We start from the raw sequence: 18,474 nt of genomic DNA, 5'->3' as shown, positions 1-18,474 counted from the left end.
TCAAATAAACCACATGGTCACCCATGTGGTTCCAACCTGGAGAAACTACTGTCTCACTTGCACTGTCATTGTTGTTCAGTTGCTACATAGAAAACAATGCAAAACAACCAAGGTATTATAAAGTTTAAGGAGGGAAGACTACAAGTCTGAACCTGCTGGTTCCTTCAGTGAATGTTAAGGAATCTAATACTTATTTTCATTTGCAGTTCAATAAGAGTGATCTGAAACAATGACAAATATAACAACATTATTTCTTCATCAGAATTATTATTTGAATATACATATACATTACAGATACATACATAAAATTATGATTACACAAATACGAATCTAATAAAGGTTAGATTTGTTTCCAATGATACAATAGTTTTATTAACTGTACCGATGTGGGTGCTAATTGTTTGACGATTTGACAAACGTTTCATTCATCTACTTTACTAGTTTATGGGATATTTAAACACGGCTAGGTCTGCATTGCGGGTGTCAGTTGCTTAATAGGCAAATGATGGGCATGGGTGCCATTGTTCAACAACTAAACAGACTATCAAGTTTTCATGGTAAACAAGAGGCTAGCTGTTTTTGCTAACTCTCTGCTGAAAGTGAAAATGTAATCTTAGATTGTTTTGTCTGTCGTATTATTGCATAATGACTGATTACAGTTCAATGCAATAACCTTAAAAAGTATAGTGAAGCTAATAATTTACCATTTGGTGTTACTTCTTGTGTTCTTTTCTTGCAGGGGTACTTGTCTGTGGAATTCCCATTTCCAGATGTAACAGGGGAGAGAATTGGATTGAGTTCATCTAAAGAGCTGCTGCGGGGCTCAGGAGGAGCTGAAAAGCTGGGGCTAGCCTCAGGACCATCTGAAGAGAAGGGGCTGGTCTCAGGAGCATCTGAACAGATGGGGCTGGTCTCAGGATCATCTGAAGAGCTGGGGTTGACTTCCAGATTAAGAACCACTAAGTTGAGGAAAATATTTTATTAACTACAGTTCCACAGAATGCATGACCGATAATACAAACCTCTCGTGTTTCATTCATGGTGCCAAGTACATCGCCAATATATTTTACAAGTTTACAGTAATTGACCGTTGTGTAGATTGTGCTGCACAATTTATCAGCAAACCTCTTCTATTTCCATTAACAGAAAGGGAACAATACTGGACCAACAAAGATAAAAAATTAATTGTGTCGGCCTATTGCCCATATAGTAAGTGCGTAAGATAAAAAGTCCAGTTAATGTAGCCTTCACGAACATCTATGTTCTAACTCAGTTACTTTATAGAAACCTTAATAAATTATGTTATATGAGTGAGAAATAGAAGTCTGGACCCGCAAACACATTCAGTGAATGTTAAGCATTATTTTTTGGTACTTGCTTTCACTCTCAGAAGGACTGATTTTAGTTAAGAGACATACATGAATGATGCATTTTGACCAGAATAATCACTGGATTATAAAGGTGGTTGCATCTATGCCAAGGGGCAATAAACTTTTCTAGCAGCTTGGGATCACCTTACAAATGAACATTTTTATTGTTTATTGCTTAAATTTGTGACTAATCTGTATGTATCTATAAACAATGTATAAATGACTGTGTAAATACACAAATATAAAACACATTTATGAGCGTAGTGATACACCATTAACAGTTCAATGTAATAAACTGAAAGAGTAATAATAGTGAATATTACCATCTGACAGGAACTTTTGTGTTCTTTGCTTGCAAGGGTCTCACCTGTGGAATTTTCCTTTTCAGATGTAACAGGAGTAAGAATTAAGGTGTATGTAGGTTCAGTATGAAGGGGAGCAACTGAAGAGCTGGGGTTCTCTGTAGGACCATCTGAACAGCTGAAGTTGGTCTCAGGAGCATGTGAAAAGCTGGTGTTGGTCTCAGGAGTATGGGCAGAGCTGGTGTTGGTCTCAGGAGCATTTGAAGAGTTTGGGGTTGGCTTCTGGATTAAGAGCCACTACGTGAAGAAAAACATTACTATAATGTTATTATAATACCACACTATTATAATGTAATGTTATAGTAATTACAGTCCTTTGAAGGACATATTAACATTCATTCCTCCTGATTTGATAAGCAGATATGAGAGACACAGAAAATGAATGAGTGAAATACTCAATGCACTTAATTTCAACATGCCTTTTAGAAGACCTTCATACAGCAAACGAATTGTAGAAATTGATGTCCTCTCCATTTCTGAAGAAAACTGCTGAGGATAAAAAACATCTGCCCTAAAATTTGTGGCCTGCCTCGTCTTCCTCCTCCCAAGAAGAAGAAGGGGGTAATAACCCAACATGTGAAACTTGTGGAGCTGTAAGTTAACAATAAGTACATATTAGTAGTATTACAAAACCCATGTATGTAAACAGTCCATGTGATTAGTTATTATTAGTTAACTTACTAGAAGATTGGTGGAATTTATCAGCTTTGAGGTGTTTCTTCCATTCAACATTTTTTGGGCCCATTCCTTTGATGCTTTGTCTTTGGCCTGCTGCAATTTCACTTTCTGGGGCTGAGAAGCCCCACACAGCTTGCAGTGTTTACAGCCAACATTTATTTGTGCCTTGCATGACTGGCAGGTCTTTTGGGTTGAACCTGGCATGGTATCCAGTCAGCCAGACAGACAGATGAACAGCCAGAAAGAAAGCCAAAAAGGTAGAACGACAGAGAGGTAGGTAGGTAAGTAGATAGAGAGATAGACAGATAGATATATAGATAGACAAACAGATAGGTAGATAGACAAATTGATTATCTATAATCAGATTATAAACGGATGTATGGATAGACAGACAGACGAGTGGCTCTTAAAAGTGCCGTTGGGTCGCTATAAAGGATAGAGAGATAGATGGATGTGAGGAGGGATCTGAAAGGTCTGTGAAAAGAAAAAAAAAAGATGTCAAAACATTTAATGTTACCATATAATTTTTCGGAGCATATTGCAGATACTGTCAGTAATAAAAGTAATTAGGCCTCTCCAACTAGATTTGGTAGAGCACAGTGTGTGAAATGTTTAAAAAAATATCATTGTGCGTTTATACTCTGAAAATATTTTAACTCATTTATTAAATACTACCACGTATCATGAAAACTTCTTACTCATGTTTTCACAATTCACATATCAACCAGCTCTAGCTGTAATGTCATTTCTATATCATTCATTAATGGACATACAGTTTGAGTAATGTTAGTGTAGACCTGTGGATTATTTAGGTATACATATTAGGCACATGCTCTAATTAGGCCAGCTCTAATGCTAGCTAGCAAAGAACATTTTCACCTGTTAAACACCGACACGCATTCTTAGCATGTCAAAAGTAAACTACTACATGGTGCACAGGGCAACATAACTTTATAGAAATTGCGATACTTACAAAAGGAAGAGTGATTAAAATCTCAAGTTTATTAAAGGCATGCTAGCTAATCTAAGCTAGTTTACTAGTTTAGCTAGCAGCATGACCAGACTGTGCACATTTGTCTTATACTCTTGGGATGTTAAACCGAGCTCCTACTTAATATTGCATTTTATTTAAGTTTATATTAATGAAAAAAAACTGTTAATGTATTCAGAATTGCATGTGTCTGTTATTAAAACGAAGTCAAGTTAAGCACCGGACTGCTTACACACTCACCGTGTGGAGGGAAAAGCGAGCTGTGGTTCCGTGTCCAGAGGATCGGGCGGAAGTGCACACAGTCCGAAAGATGGGGGGCGCTCACTTTCACTTCAATGCATTAGCTTTCATAAATGAGGCTGTATGAAATGTAGTGCCCTAACTTAGACCCTCCCTTAAACGATCTTTGCTTCAAAACCTTGATATCGATGGTCGCAATCGCGCTCAAATTGGATAGCAACCTTACCAATGCAACCAGAACTTCATAGTAAGAGTCTTTGTCTGAGCACATTCTTGTTAACTAAATACATACATATATTGGGATGTTTCCATACGTGGTCTATTATGAATGAATTCCTGTTACAAGTGAGGTTAACTAAAACGAACAAGAATGACTAAAAGTAAATTCCTTTGTTAAATTGGCAACCTCGCACATCACTTCTGAAGATGTAAAATCCATCATTATTTGAGCTTGGATACTAATCAGTTCATTTAGGCATATCAGAACCTGAGAAGAACCAGAAACAGAGAATAAAAGAAGGAATACGTTTAGGTGAAAATTACGTTTGTCTCCACACATCAGAAAAAAGTAGCCAAAAACAAACCGAACAAACCCTAAACTATGAAACTATTAAACTCTCATAGTTTATTAATTAATAACAGAATTATGAATAATATATTAATTACTAATATTAATACTATTATTATTATTAATTAATAATAACGTGTGTGCTCATTGGTGTGTATCTCCGTCCCTTACTCTGTGGCAGGCCTGAACATACTGTGCTCCAGTGTATAGCACGCTTATATTTACCTCAGACATCATTGCTCAGGAAGGGTTTTAATAAAGCGATTATGTTGGTCTTTTTAGTGAAGAATTCTGACCGAATCCCACTGTATTCTGGGCGTTCGCTCAGTAAGTGCATCTCTCTCTATGTCTCTCTCTCTCAACTCGTAAAACGTCAAATGTCTCATCTTTTTTTAGCGTTTGCGTTAATATACTGTACAGAGTAGATACTACGATCAGTTTGGACACCTAAATATAGCCTAGGGATCGATTTGTCGGGAATCGGCGAGTATTTACATGTATTTGATAGCGGCGTAACATTTGTACGCAGCTCTCTGCGTACGCATGAGTACGCATCCCAGTGTTTAGTTTTGCGTACGATTTCATACGCATAGGGAGTGAGACCGGGTTGCAATACTTCACTACATAGCCTGGCCTCACATGCACTGCTGTAATTATACCACACACTGTCCCAAATCTTTGATTTTTCATTGTTATTATTAGATTTTGAGAAAAATTAGAAGGTTTATTTATCTTCTTAGAAATAAAGCAGCTCTGATCTAGACCTGCTGTACATTAATAACACTGAATGAAGCATCACCTTGTGAACACCTGAAGATGACCACACTGGAAACACAAGTGTGGTCATGAAGAACAAACATAAATAAACTATAAACCTGACAGCTGGTGATTTGAGAGAACTCACTCCACATTTTACAGGCGTGTAACTCAGTTTGAAGCTGTATCTGTAGTTCATGGTAGATTAAAATCATGGTGCCTCTAATGGAAACTTCTTACAGGCCAGCAATGCCGTTATAAACATTAGAGGAAGAGTCACACCGCTCACTGTTCTCCACCTCATGGACTAGAACAGAACCGGGGAGTCAGTGAAAATGTGTAGTAACTAGTGAAAGTGCTTCTATTTGCATTATACAAGGTTTTTCATTACAGATTACATTACAGTGTGGGGGGTAAATCTCTTAATTCTGGAGGGAATAAATGTCTCTTTAAACCTGCAGCACAGCCAGAATCAGGACCTGAACCTGGATGATGGTAACCAACACAGTACCTCCCCAAACTGCTCTCACACAACCTGAACATCAACATCTCCTACTTGAAAAGGCCCCTGAAAACCTTTACTTAGTGTTTAAAGAACTAAATCCAGCCTGGTTAAGCAAGCGCAAAGCATCGTGGGCTCAGCTGAGAATTTTTAAATATGTGGTCCAGTTTGTTCACCTGGTGCTTTAATGGCTGTGAGAACTCGAGATGGTAAAGAACTCAGTTTGTCCAAAAGCTCCTGATGAGCAGATCAAATCCACCTAGACGTGGTCCAAACATGAGCTTTAATGAAGAGATGAGACATAAAAACCCTCTGATTCTCTATGGAGGCCATGAAAAGTTCAAGGTCATAAATTTCGCTTAAATTTGAACAGAGACCTGAAAATAGAGCAGAATCTTCCACATTTTCTTCGCCGGTCTTCACTTTTCTTTATTTATTTATTTTCTTCAACATGCTAAACTTTTCTGTTGTTAATTTCAGGCTTAAAATGAGAAAACATCCCAGATTTTCCACGTGGTCTCAGACGTTTGGACCCCAAAAGCTCAAGATTCTCTTCTTTTAAGATGGAATTTGCATCATATGCTTCACTCAGTAATATCACTCATTAAAATGCCATCAATCTGTATCGATTCTATTAAATCCTTCTACATATTTTATTCTTGTAGCCTGTAATTTTACTGTTATTCAGTTTTATTCAGTTCCTCTTGTTTTGTTCCTGCACTGCATTTGCCCGTTTTGATGTTGTGTCTATTTCATCATTTTATCGTTGTAATTTGATCTTAGATCATGAATATATAAAAGTTATGCACGTTAAATGTTTATTTTTTCTTATTGTTAATTTTATGATCATTTTTATGACTATATGTGAATGTATGTGTGGATTTGCACAATAAACATCCAGTTTCTCAGAGCAGAGAAACGGCGCCCTCCACCTGTCAATTCACAAACTGCAGACAAAGACACCATTGATGACGTCAAACCTCACAGACTCTTAAAGGGGCGGTAAAGACATTCGCTCTTTGACGTTTTTTACTACCAACTTGCTGCGATTGTTGTCTTATAATTTAGTAACAACCTGAAAATTAGCTTGTAGTTTTTTTGTTAAGTACATCCTGTTACCACGATATTACTATTATTACTCAATTCTTACTGATGTGTAAAGTAAAATGCTACTTTTCTGCTTTGTGGTTTTCAGGATTGATAATATACTAAACTGTTTTTAGCAGCTAATCAGACTTGATGGAAGCATTCATTCATTGATTGTCTGTGAAAACAAAGACATCATGGTTTGACAGGTAGGGGGAGCTCTAACACCCTCTAATCAACCTACAGAGCCTCATGTAGAGAGAAAGAGAGACACATCCTCACCTCACCTTCTTCATTTACAAAACAAACGACAGCATCTCAGACAAAACTGAGCGTATGCAGTAAATAATACAGGGCATTTTATTTTAAACTGGGGTGAAAATGGATGAAAGCTGGCAGATGCAGTGTAAATAATGCCTTAATGTAAGTTAGTAATTACCCTTGTGTAATTACATGAGAGAAGAGGCTGTTAAAATGTAAGCTACACTTATGTAATTACATAGGCTGTACTTCTGTAATCGGCCTGTAACAGAGATTAAATCATTAGTAATTACATTGTTGTTCACATACAGCCGCACAGTTAGACACTGAATATAAAGTGGAACTGAAATTTTACTCAGTGAAACAAATCGTTTTCATCAAATTTACTGACTGAAACAGAAGCTTAGAGCAGCACCTTGGACAGCACCGTCACCTTTACACAGCTGCATCCCACAAAGCGTCGAGCTGCACTGCCATCTAGAGGAAGAGCTTAGATTAACACCTTTTTGCAGTGACCTTATTACAGTGTAAGGATCAACGAGACAACAGCTGAGTAACTGATGAACAGGCAGCGTTTCTACGGTTCAGAGAATGGAAATAATATTGATTTTATCATGAACTCACATTGTGTAACTACAGGTCTAAATTCCAGGACTGGACATAACATCACAGGACGGGCTGAGATTGGAGTCTGAGCCGGGATTTGTAGCTGTATTTTAATGTTAAATGTATGAAGCATTTTGATCTGATGAGCTCTCTGTGCCATAAACCCTCACCACATGTTTCGTAGGTCTTCAGAAAGTTGTAACTGTGCTGACAGTGCAGCTGCTATTATTGCTGACACTGCATTATATCATTTATATCTCAGTGCTCCTTCACACCTTATGTGAGCCACAGGCTACATATACATGAAAAAGGAGCAGATAAAGACACAAATAATGGCTGAGACTCATGAACATGTTCTAACAATGAGCATGAAATGTTGATATTTTAAAAGTACAGATACTTTTTCTGTTCTGGTCTCAGAAGCTCAATAACAGCCTTCTGAGACACATCAGTGCAGTCAGTCCAGCTCCAGTGTGTTGGACATTAGAGCACACATGAATCTGTGCAGTGCAGCTGGTCAACAAGTTTAAATCAAAACCCCTGACCTACAACATGCAGCAGAAATGTGTGACACTGGCCTGTAGGGGGCGATCTAACACTCTGTAATGACCCTACAGACTCATATGTAGAGAGAAGCAGAGGGAACCAGACAAAGAGAGGGAATTTACCCTTTAACCTTCTGTCCTGTTCACTGACCTGCAGTTTAAACCCTCATTATTGATGAAGTCGTCCAGACTTCAGCTCCAGTGACGTGTCTCAGTGCAGAGCTGCCGACTGAAATGAGGCTCTGATGAAAGATCTGCTAGAACATTGTTTAGCCTGAACCAGAATCACTGAGCTGCTCTCTAATAACCACCTTTACCCTCTAGATCAGGAACAGAGGAACTGACCTCAGACCATCTTCAACATTTAGGAGGAAGAGCTTCACTGGTCACTAATCTAAATGAAGGAGACGACAGGACAGACGTGGGTTTCTGCCTCATATATACTCTGTATACATTAGAGTGATTCAGACTGACCAGTGGAACCCAGTGACTGACCTGAGCTCTAACGGTCAGACTAGCAGTGCAGCACAATGTGTACAAAGTGATTTACTCAGTTTTCTCTCAGGTCGGTTTCTGTGAACGAGGAGTTTCTGTATATTGTGCTGCTTTTGAAGTAGAACTCATAGGAAGCCTCCCTGCAGTCTAATGTTCAGATGCTGTGTGGAGTAAAGATTTCTAATAGAACCTGAACTTTTCTTACTACAGTCACTGAAACACTCACACACTCTACAAAGGAAAGACACACACAGTTAACAGCATCAGCTGCAGAGGGGGAATGTGTGGAAGTTCAGGCTGGATTAGTTACAGGACTGGATCAGATTTTATATCCAGTCCTGCATCAGCTTCCAATATCGGCCTGATGCTGATACTAATCAGTACTGATGCTCCACGTCTACTGACGTGTTTGCAGTGTTTGATTCAATTCCCATGTTTTCAGTGTGATGCTCCCTCTAGAGGTGGAGATCTGTAATGACAGGAGAGTAAAGATCACATCCATAGAAATCGTAGAGCTGTGGAGGTGGGCGGTGATGGGGGGGTGGAGCAGGGAGCTCCCTCTTTCTCTCCTGGCTCAGGAGCTCACGCTGGCCTTAATGAGACTTTGATGCTGGGTGGGCTTTGGCAGAGTGGGCACCATTAAAAGGAGGGAGAGGAAAGAGAAGAAAAAAGGAGAGACGACCAGCAGCTGAGAAAAAGGAGTAAAAGCTGGTCTGTGAGAAAAGAACTGAAAAGTCCAGTTCTACCTCACTGAAACGGGTCCAGTAGTTCTGTTTATGTTCTGGATGAAGATTAAAGGACAGGTCTATATATTAATAGGCATATTAAAAACCCATAAAGCACCTCAGCAGGTTTCACTCAGTGCTCTGCTGGGATCATGGTGTATATTACACAGCTTGGTATCCCAGTGGTCTCGATGTCCCACCATGAACTGCTTTCAACAGTTACTAATGAACTCCCACATTATAAACTGATTAAATGAATCTCAGTGTATAAAACATGTAAATCAATGAGCTGCTACAAATGAGTTTCATTAATAAAGAAGTCTTTATTCAAATATATCAGACAATCACACATTCAAATTACAGAAAATCAGACTTCAAAATACATGAAATCTGAGTTTGAGTCTCAAAGTAGCCAAAATGAAAATGAATAAAACCCCAGAGAAAAATATTTCTGCCAAAAATTCTCAATAAAGAACAACAATAACATGATCAGTCAATAAAACACTGAATACTGCAAGAGTTTAAGAAACACAGATCAGTTAAAAACATATAAAAAGACTTGGAGACAAAGAGAGATGAGGGTTTCAAACACATCTAATCTGACTAATGAGTCAAATTTAAAATGTGAGAAAAAGTGAAAAAAATCAAATATTGAACTTTAAAGCTTTCAGTTTTCATGGGCAGGAACACGAGAACATGCAGAACAATGAGCTCTCTCTCTCTCTCTCTCTCTCTCTCTACCGCTCTCTCTCTCTCTCTCTCTCTCTACCTCTCTCTCTCTCTCTCTCTCTCTCTCTCTCTCGTGCTCTCTCTCTCACTCTCCTCTCTCTCTCTCTCTCTCTCTCTCTCTCTCTCTCTCTCTACATCTCTCTCTCTCTCTCTCTCTCTCTCTCTCTGTATAGCAGATCTAGTCTTTTCTGACTGTGCTGTAAATCACTGAGGGATCTTCCACATTCTGAGTTGTTGACCTACGAAACAAAGAAAGAACAGAAAGAAAAACTGAAACCACAGCTTGACTCTTTCCCATCTTTAATGAACATGATCTCCACTACTCTCCATTTATTTAACACACTAAGTGTTGATCCAGCAGATGATGCTGAGATGAGAACTGAATTAGTCAAACAGTCCAGAGACCTTTTTCTGATAAAACAGCAGCTGCACCTAAAACAAAGTTCTGCCTCTGAAATTTCCCTGAGAATCTAAATGATCTTCTAACTCTGTGAAGCTGCTCACAGTGCTGAGTTCAGCTCTGATGATATTAAACAGTAACTAGTGAAATAAACATTTTCTACAGCTCCTTTATTTGTGAAGAGCTCATCATCATCTTGTGCACATCGTTCTAGGTTTATATTATTATGATCTTTTAAATCCTCATTAATAAAATAGCTGTAAACTAATTCATCAAGCTAATAACTGGAAAATTAACTGAAAATTTACATTCATATTTTTAAGCTGTCAACAGGAAATCAGTCATTATCTTTAAACAGAGACCCCTTATATATACATTTCAAACATGGTCCTTTATAAACCGGCATAATATCAGTTCCCACTTTATATTGAGTGTCTCTAATAACTGTGTAGTTAAGCATGAATAACATATGCATTAACACTAACTGCTGATGATTTAGCCACTGTTACAGATGGATTACAGAAGTGCTGCATATGTAATTACACATGTGCACCAACCTCAGTTTTGCCTCATGAAGTTACTGAAGTGTCTCTGCACAGGAGCTTTACTGTGGTGCAGTGTCAGTTACACTGTAAACTAAGTGGACAGTTCCTGTGTAATTACTATGTAGTTACTGTGTAATAATGCAGTGGTAATACAGACGTTGATTTGGGGGAAATGCAACACATTTAATGAATGTTATGAAGCTACATGTTAATATAAGGGACGTCTGCTGTTCTGACTCATTACAGACTGGTTTAAAGCTGAAACTGGTTACAGTGTCACAGCACTAACAACATAAACACCAGCTAAATGTCAGGAAAGCTGGCAGATACAGTGTAAATAATGCATTAATGTCACTTATTACACACTTCCTTTTACTATTGGGGGAAAAAAACTGCTGTTCCAGTTTATTTACAAATACTACATTAATGTTATTACACTTGTGTAATTACATGAGAGTGAATAAGCTGTAACATCTAAAAAAAAGACACACCTGTGTAATTACATGAGAGTGAATAAGCTGTTACGTCTATAAAGACACACCTGTGTAATTACATGAGAGTGAATAAGCTGCTACATCTATAAAGACACACCTGTGTAATTACATGAGAGTGAATAAGCTGTTACGTCTATAAAGACACACCTGTGTAATTACATGAGAGTGAATAAGCTGTTCCATCTATAAAGACACACCTGTGTAATTACATGAGAGTGAATGAGCTGTTACATCTATAAAGACACACCTGTGTAATTACATGAGAGTGAATAAGCTGTTACATCTATAAAGACACACCTGTGTAATTACATGAGAGTGAATAAGCTGTTACATCTATAAAGACACACCTGTGTAATTACATGAGAGTGAATAAGCTGTTACGTCTATAAAGACACATCTGTGTAATTACATGAGAGTGAATAAGCTGTTACATCTATAAAGACACACCTGTGTAATTACATGAGAGTGAATAAGCTGTTCCATCTATAAAGACACACCTGTGTAATTACATGAGAGTGAATAAGCTGTTACATCTATAAAGACACACCTGTGTAATTACATGAGAGTGAATGAGCTGTTACATCTATAAAGACACACCTGTGTAATTACATGAGAGTGAATGAGCTGTTCCATCTATAAAGACACACCTGTGTAATTACATGAGAGTTAATAAGCTGTAGCATCTATAAAGACACACCTGCGTAATTACACGAGAGTGAATAAGCTGCTACATCTATAAAGACACACCTGTGTAATTACATGAGAGTGAATAAGCTGTTATGCCTATAAAGACACACCTGTGTAATTACATGAGAGTGAATAAGCTGTTACATCTATAAAGACACACCTGTGTAATTACATGAGAGTGAATAAGCTGTTACATCTATAAAGACACACCTGTGTAATTACATGAGAGTGAATAAGCTGTTCCATCTATAAAGACACACCTGTGTAATTACATGAGAGTGAATAAGCTGTTACATCTAGAAAGACACACCTGTGTAATTACATGAGAGTGAATAAGCTGTTACATCTATAAAGACACACCTGTGTAATTACATGAGAGTGAATAAGCTGTTCCATCTATAAAGACACACCTGTGTAATTACATGAGAGTGAATAAGCTGCTACATCTATAAAGACACACCTGTGTAATTACATGAGAGTGAATGAGCTGTTACATCTATAAAGACACACCTGTGTAATTACATGAGTGAATGAGCTGTTACATCTATAAAGACACACCTGTGTAATTACATGAGAGTGAATGAGCTGTTACATCTATAAAGACACACCTGTGTAATTACATGAGAGTGAATAAGCTGTTACATCTATAAAGACACACCTGTGTAATTACATGAGAGTGAATAAGCTGTTCCATCTATAAAGACACACCTGTGTAATTACATGAGAGTGAATAAGCTGCTACATCTATAAAGACACACCTGTGTAATTACATGAGAGTGAATGAGCTGTTACATCTATAAAGACACACCTGTGTAATTACATGAGTGAATGAGCTGTTACATCTATAAAGACACACCTGTGTAATTACATGAGAGTGAATGAGCTGTTACATCTATAAAGACACACCTGTGTAATTACATGAGAGTGAATGAGCTGTTACATCTATAAAGACACACCTGTGTAATTACATGAGAGTGAATGAGCTGTTACATCTATAAAGACACACCTGTGTAATTACACGAGAGTGAATAAGCTGTTACATCTATAAAGACACACCTGTGTAATTACATGAGAGTGAATAAGCTGTTACATCTATAAAGACACACCTGTGTAATTACATGAGAGTGAATGAGCTGTTACATCTATAAAGACACACCTGTGTAATTACACGAGAGTGAATAAGCTGTTACATCTATAAAGACACACCTGTGTAATTACACGAGAGTGAATAAGCTGTTACATCTATAAAGACACACCTGTGTAATTACATGAGAGTGAATAAGCTGTTACATCTATAAAGACACACCTGTGTAATTACATGAGAGTGAATAAGCTGTTACGTCTATAAAGACACACCTGTGTAATTACACGAGAGTGAATAAGCTGTTACATCTATAAAGACACACCTGTGTAATTACATGAGAGTGAATGAGCTGGTACGTCTATAAAGACACACCTGTGTAATTACATGAGGCAAAAGAGAAGTTGATACTCGTGTGTAACACCGGCTGGACTTCTGTAATCCGCCTGTAACACTGACTAAATCATCAGTAGTTACAATGCTGTAATGTATGTTATTAACATGTAACTACACATTTATTAGAGACAGGTAATATAAAGTGGGACCTAATATTATAAACCAAACCTCAAAGTAAAGCCAAACTGGTGAGGAGTGGATTAAAGCCCCAGGCAGCCTGCAGGCAGGAGTGGAAATGCAGTGAACACTGCACTCGACTGCTAGCCTGGTGCTAATGTAACACTGGGAATCCCATAAAGGCACTCACAGAAAATAACATTTGATTCTGAACCCTAAATTCCTCTTTCCTGAAGTTTCTCTGGGCTGCTTTATATAAAGCTCAGTGAAACTCACCCAGGGGCAGCTGTGTGGTGGTGGAATGTAACACTGGCATATTGGGGCTCCCCCTGCTGGTCAGTGCTGGTCACTTCATCATACAGAACATCAGCAGCTGCAGAGTCAGCAGAGTCAGCAGCCTGTGCAGGTCTGGATGTGCGGTGTGTAACGTTGGTGTAGAGGACATCATCCTGAGGCGTGAAGAGTTCATGGAGAACAGTTTAAATGTCTAATCTTCTGAAAATGAGGCAGAAAAGACTCTTAAAAACTCTTTGATGGAGATTTCCAAATTGAAATGCTGTTTTCTGTGATTCTCAAATCACAAACAAATACAGCCTGCAAGTGAAACTGTCACCGACTGGTGGACATAATGTGGTCATTTGGACTGTGGCCACCTCACCTGGACTTTACTGGACTGCACTAATGCTGTGTCTTAATTCTGTATCTTTCTTTCTAGGTATCAACAGGGCTTTGGTCTCTGGTAGTTCCTGAGATTTAATGTACTGTAATTACTGGGATACTTTCTCTGAGTGGACAACAAAGTACCTCTGTAAGTGTCTCTGGATAAGAGCGTCTGCTGAATGGACTGAATATAAATGTACCTGTCTTGTTTTACTGTGATCAGGTCCAGCAGCTGTTTTCTTCATTCTGTGAAAACTGGACAAAACAATCAATATATTCTAATTAGTTTAAGGACAAAATCATTTTATCTGTTAATCCATTTCTACAACAAGAATAAAGTCATTTCTTCATACTGTAGTAACAGGTTTGGAAATTATTGCTGACCTGCAGATGCAGATTAGGACAGTCATAAGGAGAAAACTTCCTCCTCCTCCTCCCACTGCAAACCAGACTGCAGACCAACTCTGACCTGCAGAAAAGATCATTAATATCACTTTAATCTGTCATTACTGTAAAAGTGAACACAGAGAAACAGCGTTTATCTCATTATTCACCACCTACTCTTAACAGTGACCATCACAGTTCCATTCAGAGCTCCATGATCATTCTGAGCTTCACAGTAGTACAGTCCAGTGTGGTCAGCAGTGATGTTAATGATGGAACTGTGTCCAGATCCTACAGGTGAGGTTCCACCTTCTTTAAACCAGATGTAGTTCTTCACAGGTGGGTTTCCATCACTGCTGCAGGTCAGAGTCACTGAACTGCCCTCCACTATTTCACCAGAGGGACTGATGGACACTGAGACGTTCTTTGGAGGATCTACAACAGATTGAAAATTTGAAAAATAATATTTTAGTGTTTGAGTTTCGGTTGAATTTAACTGAATACCTCAACATTAACTTACATGTGACATTTAAATACACAGCAGTGGATCTTCTCTCTCCATGATCATTCCGACCCTGGCATGTGTATTCTCCACTGTCCTCAGATCTGATGTTGGGAATGCTGAAGGTTTTTCCTTCTCTTAATGATGTTGATCTTTTAAACCAGGTGTAGATCTTCACAGGTGGGTTTCCATCACTGCTGCAGGTCAGAGTCACTGAACTGCCCTCCAATATTTCACTAGAGAGATTGAAGGACACTGAGACGTTCTTTGGAGGATCTACAACAGATGAAAAACTTGAAAAATAATATTTTAGTGTTTGAGTTTCGGTTGAATTTAACTGAATACCTCAACATTAACTTACATGTGACATTTAAATACACAGAAGTGGAGTTCCTTGCTCCATGATCATTCTGACTCTGGCATGTGTATTCTCCACTGTGCTCAGATCTGATGTTGGGAATGCTGTAGGTTTTTCCTTCTCCTACTGATGTTGATCCCTTAAACCAGGTGTAGATCTTCACAGGTGGGTTTCCATCACTGCTGCAGGTCAGATTCACTGAACTGCCCTCCACTATTTCACCAGAGGGACTGATGGACACTGAGACCCTCTTTGGAGGATCTAGATGATTATAATAATTACATGATTTGTATTTTAATGTTTGAATATTAAAACTGAAACATTTATTAAATATTTAATATCTTGCTTAATTTATACAAACAATGCTATTAAATAAGACCACAAACTGTAAACAAGCCCAGAAAGCCAGGATACATTTTTAAAGTCCTACATTTATTTACTTTGAGGAAAAAACAAAAAAATGAGTTAAACTCACATCTGACTCTGAGGCTGTGAGCAGTAGAGCGGAGGTGTTGAGATCCTCCTACAGCACAGCTATAACTGCCTGCATCCTCACTGCTGACCGTCTGCAGGTGGAGCTGGTTGTTCTTGATGGTCTTTGTGGTTAAAGGATGTCCATTTTTGTACCAGATGAATGTTGGGTCAGTCAGACTACAGGTGGTCTTACATGTCAGATCTGCTGTTTGTCCCTCGGTCACTTCTTCAGGAGCTTCTACATGGAGCTCTAAGACAATAAGAGGACCATCAGATTAGAAGGGAAAAGCTGTAAAATCAGTGAACCTCATTCATGAAGGTCAGCAATGAGTGTAGAAACCAGAGCAGATGAAACTAAACTGAGTGATGTTTGATCTTCTCTGCTTCTCATTCAGGAAACTGTTGTACATCAAAACAAGCAGTGGTTTGGGTGCAGCTCATAAATCAGCTTCACTTCATAGAAACAAGTGATCACCTTATTTACATATCATTTGCATAATCAGCCCCATAACGGCATAAAATACCAAGTGTGTCCTGCAGATGAAATGATGGAGAATCAATCAAACTAAAATACTCAGCAGCTCATTAGTCATCAGTGGAGTGTGAGGTCGAGTAGAGAAAGCTTTGAAATCTTTATAGTGTTGAAACTACAATGATTTAAAAGAATAAAATATGAAAAGGACAAGATTTAGCCGTTGTTCCAGCTGGGAAAGTGATGTTAAATGCCAATAAAAATCCTGATCTAGTCTGTAACATATTTATTTATCATCCTTACATCTACTTTTTTTATTTTTTCTGAATAATTTTAAAATCATTTGATTATTGATAACTGAATGATTGTTCTCAAAATCAGTGAATAAAGATTAAGTCTACAGTTTTAAAGGATCAGTAATTATTCACTGGTAACAGTTTTAGAAGGTCAGAAAGAAACTGAGCAGATGAACTGAATGAGGAGTAAGAGCAGATAAAATGATGTAGGAGTGAATCAGAACAGAAGCTGAACATCATTAGAGCAGATTAATAAAATCAGTGATGATAAAACAACATGAATATTCAGAGCAGTCATGAATAAACATTACTCTGAATCCAGAGCTGTGTCTTATAGCTGGACAATGGGATGATTAACTCACCTGTAACTCTGAGCTGAACTCCAGGTTCACCTGCCCATCTTTCTTTTTCTACATTTGTTATGATTCTGAAGTAGAAATGATGTTCATCCTTCTTCATTACCTCACTCAGTTTGAGGGAGAAGTGTTTCTGTTTATCAGTGAAAAACTCGACTCTGCCTGAATAATCTGGGTCTTTACTCAGATCAGTCGGCTCCACATCCTTAACTGGGTGTATGAACCAGAAAGTCTCTGTCACTGTGAGATATTCTGGGTGAGTAAAAGTTCCGTTCATAAACACTGTGGATCCATTTAAAGCACAGATTTCCTGTTGTTTGTATTTCACACTCCACTCTGTTCCAAAAGCTCCTGAAACATATGATGCATGAAAGAGCTGATTACAGAGTCTGGAGCCCATAAGACAGTCAGAGTTACTGTCGCTTACAGCTTCACTTCTCTCCTCTCCAACTCCAGCAGCTACTCTACACCACTGAGCTGATTCTGAGAGAAACCACAAACCACAACAAACACTGACTCACCAGCAGTCATGAGCAGAAAGACCAGAGGAAGAGGAGGAGCCGTTCTCAATGACCTCATCACAGCAGCCTGCAGGATCTTTAATATAATGACATTTTCAACAAAATGTTTCCAGATCTTCATCTAAAGTCCTTCAAAAGTCCTGAACTTTGAGTGCTGACACTATAATATCGTCTGTCTTACTGAATCCTTTCTTCATAACTAAGTTACGGTAACTCGACTCTGAAGAACAAAAACTCATTACGTTTTGAAAAAGGCCACTAAAGAGTCATTTCTGTGTAGCAGCAGGTTCTTCACAGTAGTCGGTCTGAGCTGAGCATGTTTTTCGGTTAGAGCTGCCCCCCTATTAAAATCTTCTGAATTAAAGAGAGTCTTACCGTTCAGTAACGAGGCTCGTCTCCAGCGTCCAGACGATAAATGGTGAGAACAGAGTCAGCACTGAGATGATGAACTAGATGTGGTTCACACGTTTAACTGTAAGCTACTGCGCTCAGTTGAAATGCTCACTTATTAATATGCATCTTCCTCTAATTGGGAACACGTGACCTTCTGAGCTGCAGCCAGAGATCTTTATCTTAAACTTCTGCACCGTCTGAATTTTCTCTCACTGAAACTGTGACATCTGTTATTCACGTCTAGTGTTACAGTTATTTAAATTAGACATGAACTGATGTAGGACCAGCTCCTCCTCTCCTCCTGCTGCTGTATGAAGCAGTAATGATCAGTGGTGTGTTTATCAGAGCTGATCTCAGTACAGTTTTACCCAGCTGATAGAATAAACACCATCAGATCATCTGAAGAACACAGTGACTGATCTGC

At 38.4% G+C, this 18,474-nt stretch overlaps 2 protein-coding genes and 1 long non-coding RNA gene across 5 annotated transcripts in view; 1 reads left to right on the top strand and 2 right to left on the bottom strand.

The window, feature by feature from the left end:
- LOC108416464 (B-cell receptor CD22-like) overlaps positions 1-6,131 on the top strand; it is a 30,408-nt gene extending 24,277 nt beyond the window's left edge. For all 3 annotated transcript variants that reach the window (XR_005131165.1, XM_037543461.1, XM_037543459.1), the window contains one exon: positions 5,948-6,131. Coding sequence is in view for 2 of the 3 variants with exons in the window: in XM_037543461.1 (XP_037399358.1) it covers positions 5,948-5,953 (6 nt within the window). In the remaining variant the exon portion in view is untranslated. The remainder of the gene's footprint in view (positions 1-5,947) is intronic.
- Positions 6,132-10,052: 3,921 nt separating this feature from the next.
- On the bottom strand, positions 10,053-17,413 carry LOC119264686 (B-cell receptor CD22-like). Its single transcript, XM_037543313.1, has 7 exons — positions 17,143-17,413; positions 16,014-16,262; positions 14,856-15,113; positions 14,679-14,763; positions 14,495-14,549; positions 13,911-14,083; positions 10,053-10,153 (listed from the first exon to the last, which is right to left on the bottom strand). Exons 1-7 carry the CDS (start codon positions 17,411-17,413, stop codon positions 10,093-10,095), a joined length of 1,152 nt encoding a protein of 383 aa, XP_037399210.1. The 3' UTR covers positions 10,053-10,092.
- A 41-nt stretch (positions 17,414-17,454) lies between these two features.
- Positions 17,455-18,172, bottom strand: LOC119264745. Its single transcript, XR_005131182.1, has 3 exons — positions 18,033-18,172; positions 17,658-17,733; positions 17,455-17,487 (listed from the first exon to the last, which is right to left on the bottom strand). It is a non-coding gene; the product is annotated as an uncharacterized LOC119264745 (long non-coding RNA).
- Between the last annotated feature and the right edge of the window lie 302 nt (positions 18,173-18,474).

Source organism: Pygocentrus nattereri, chromosome 12 (assembly GCF_015220715.1).
Source record: "Pygocentrus nattereri isolate fPygNat1 chromosome 12, fPygNat1.pri, whole genome shotgun sequence".
Lineage (NCBI taxonomy): Eukaryota > Metazoa > Chordata > Actinopteri > Characiformes > Serrasalmidae > Pygocentrus > Pygocentrus nattereri.
Note: the sequence above shows the minus strand (reverse complement) of the source record. Positions and strands in the feature narration are given on the sequence as shown.

Coding starts and splice junctions, on each gene's coding strand:
- LOC119264686 (XM_037543313.1), bottom strand. CDS start 17,413: ATGAACGGAACTTTTACTCACCCAGAATATCTCACAGTGACAGAGACT. Junction 16,263..17,142: donor AGTTCAGCTCAGAGTTACAG/GTGAGTTAATCA, acceptor TTATTGTCTTAG/AGCTCCATGTAGAAGCTCCT. Junction 14,550..14,678: donor GTCCTAATCTGCATCTGCAG/GTCAGCAATAAT, acceptor TGTTTTGTCCAG/TTTTCACAGAATGAAGAAAA.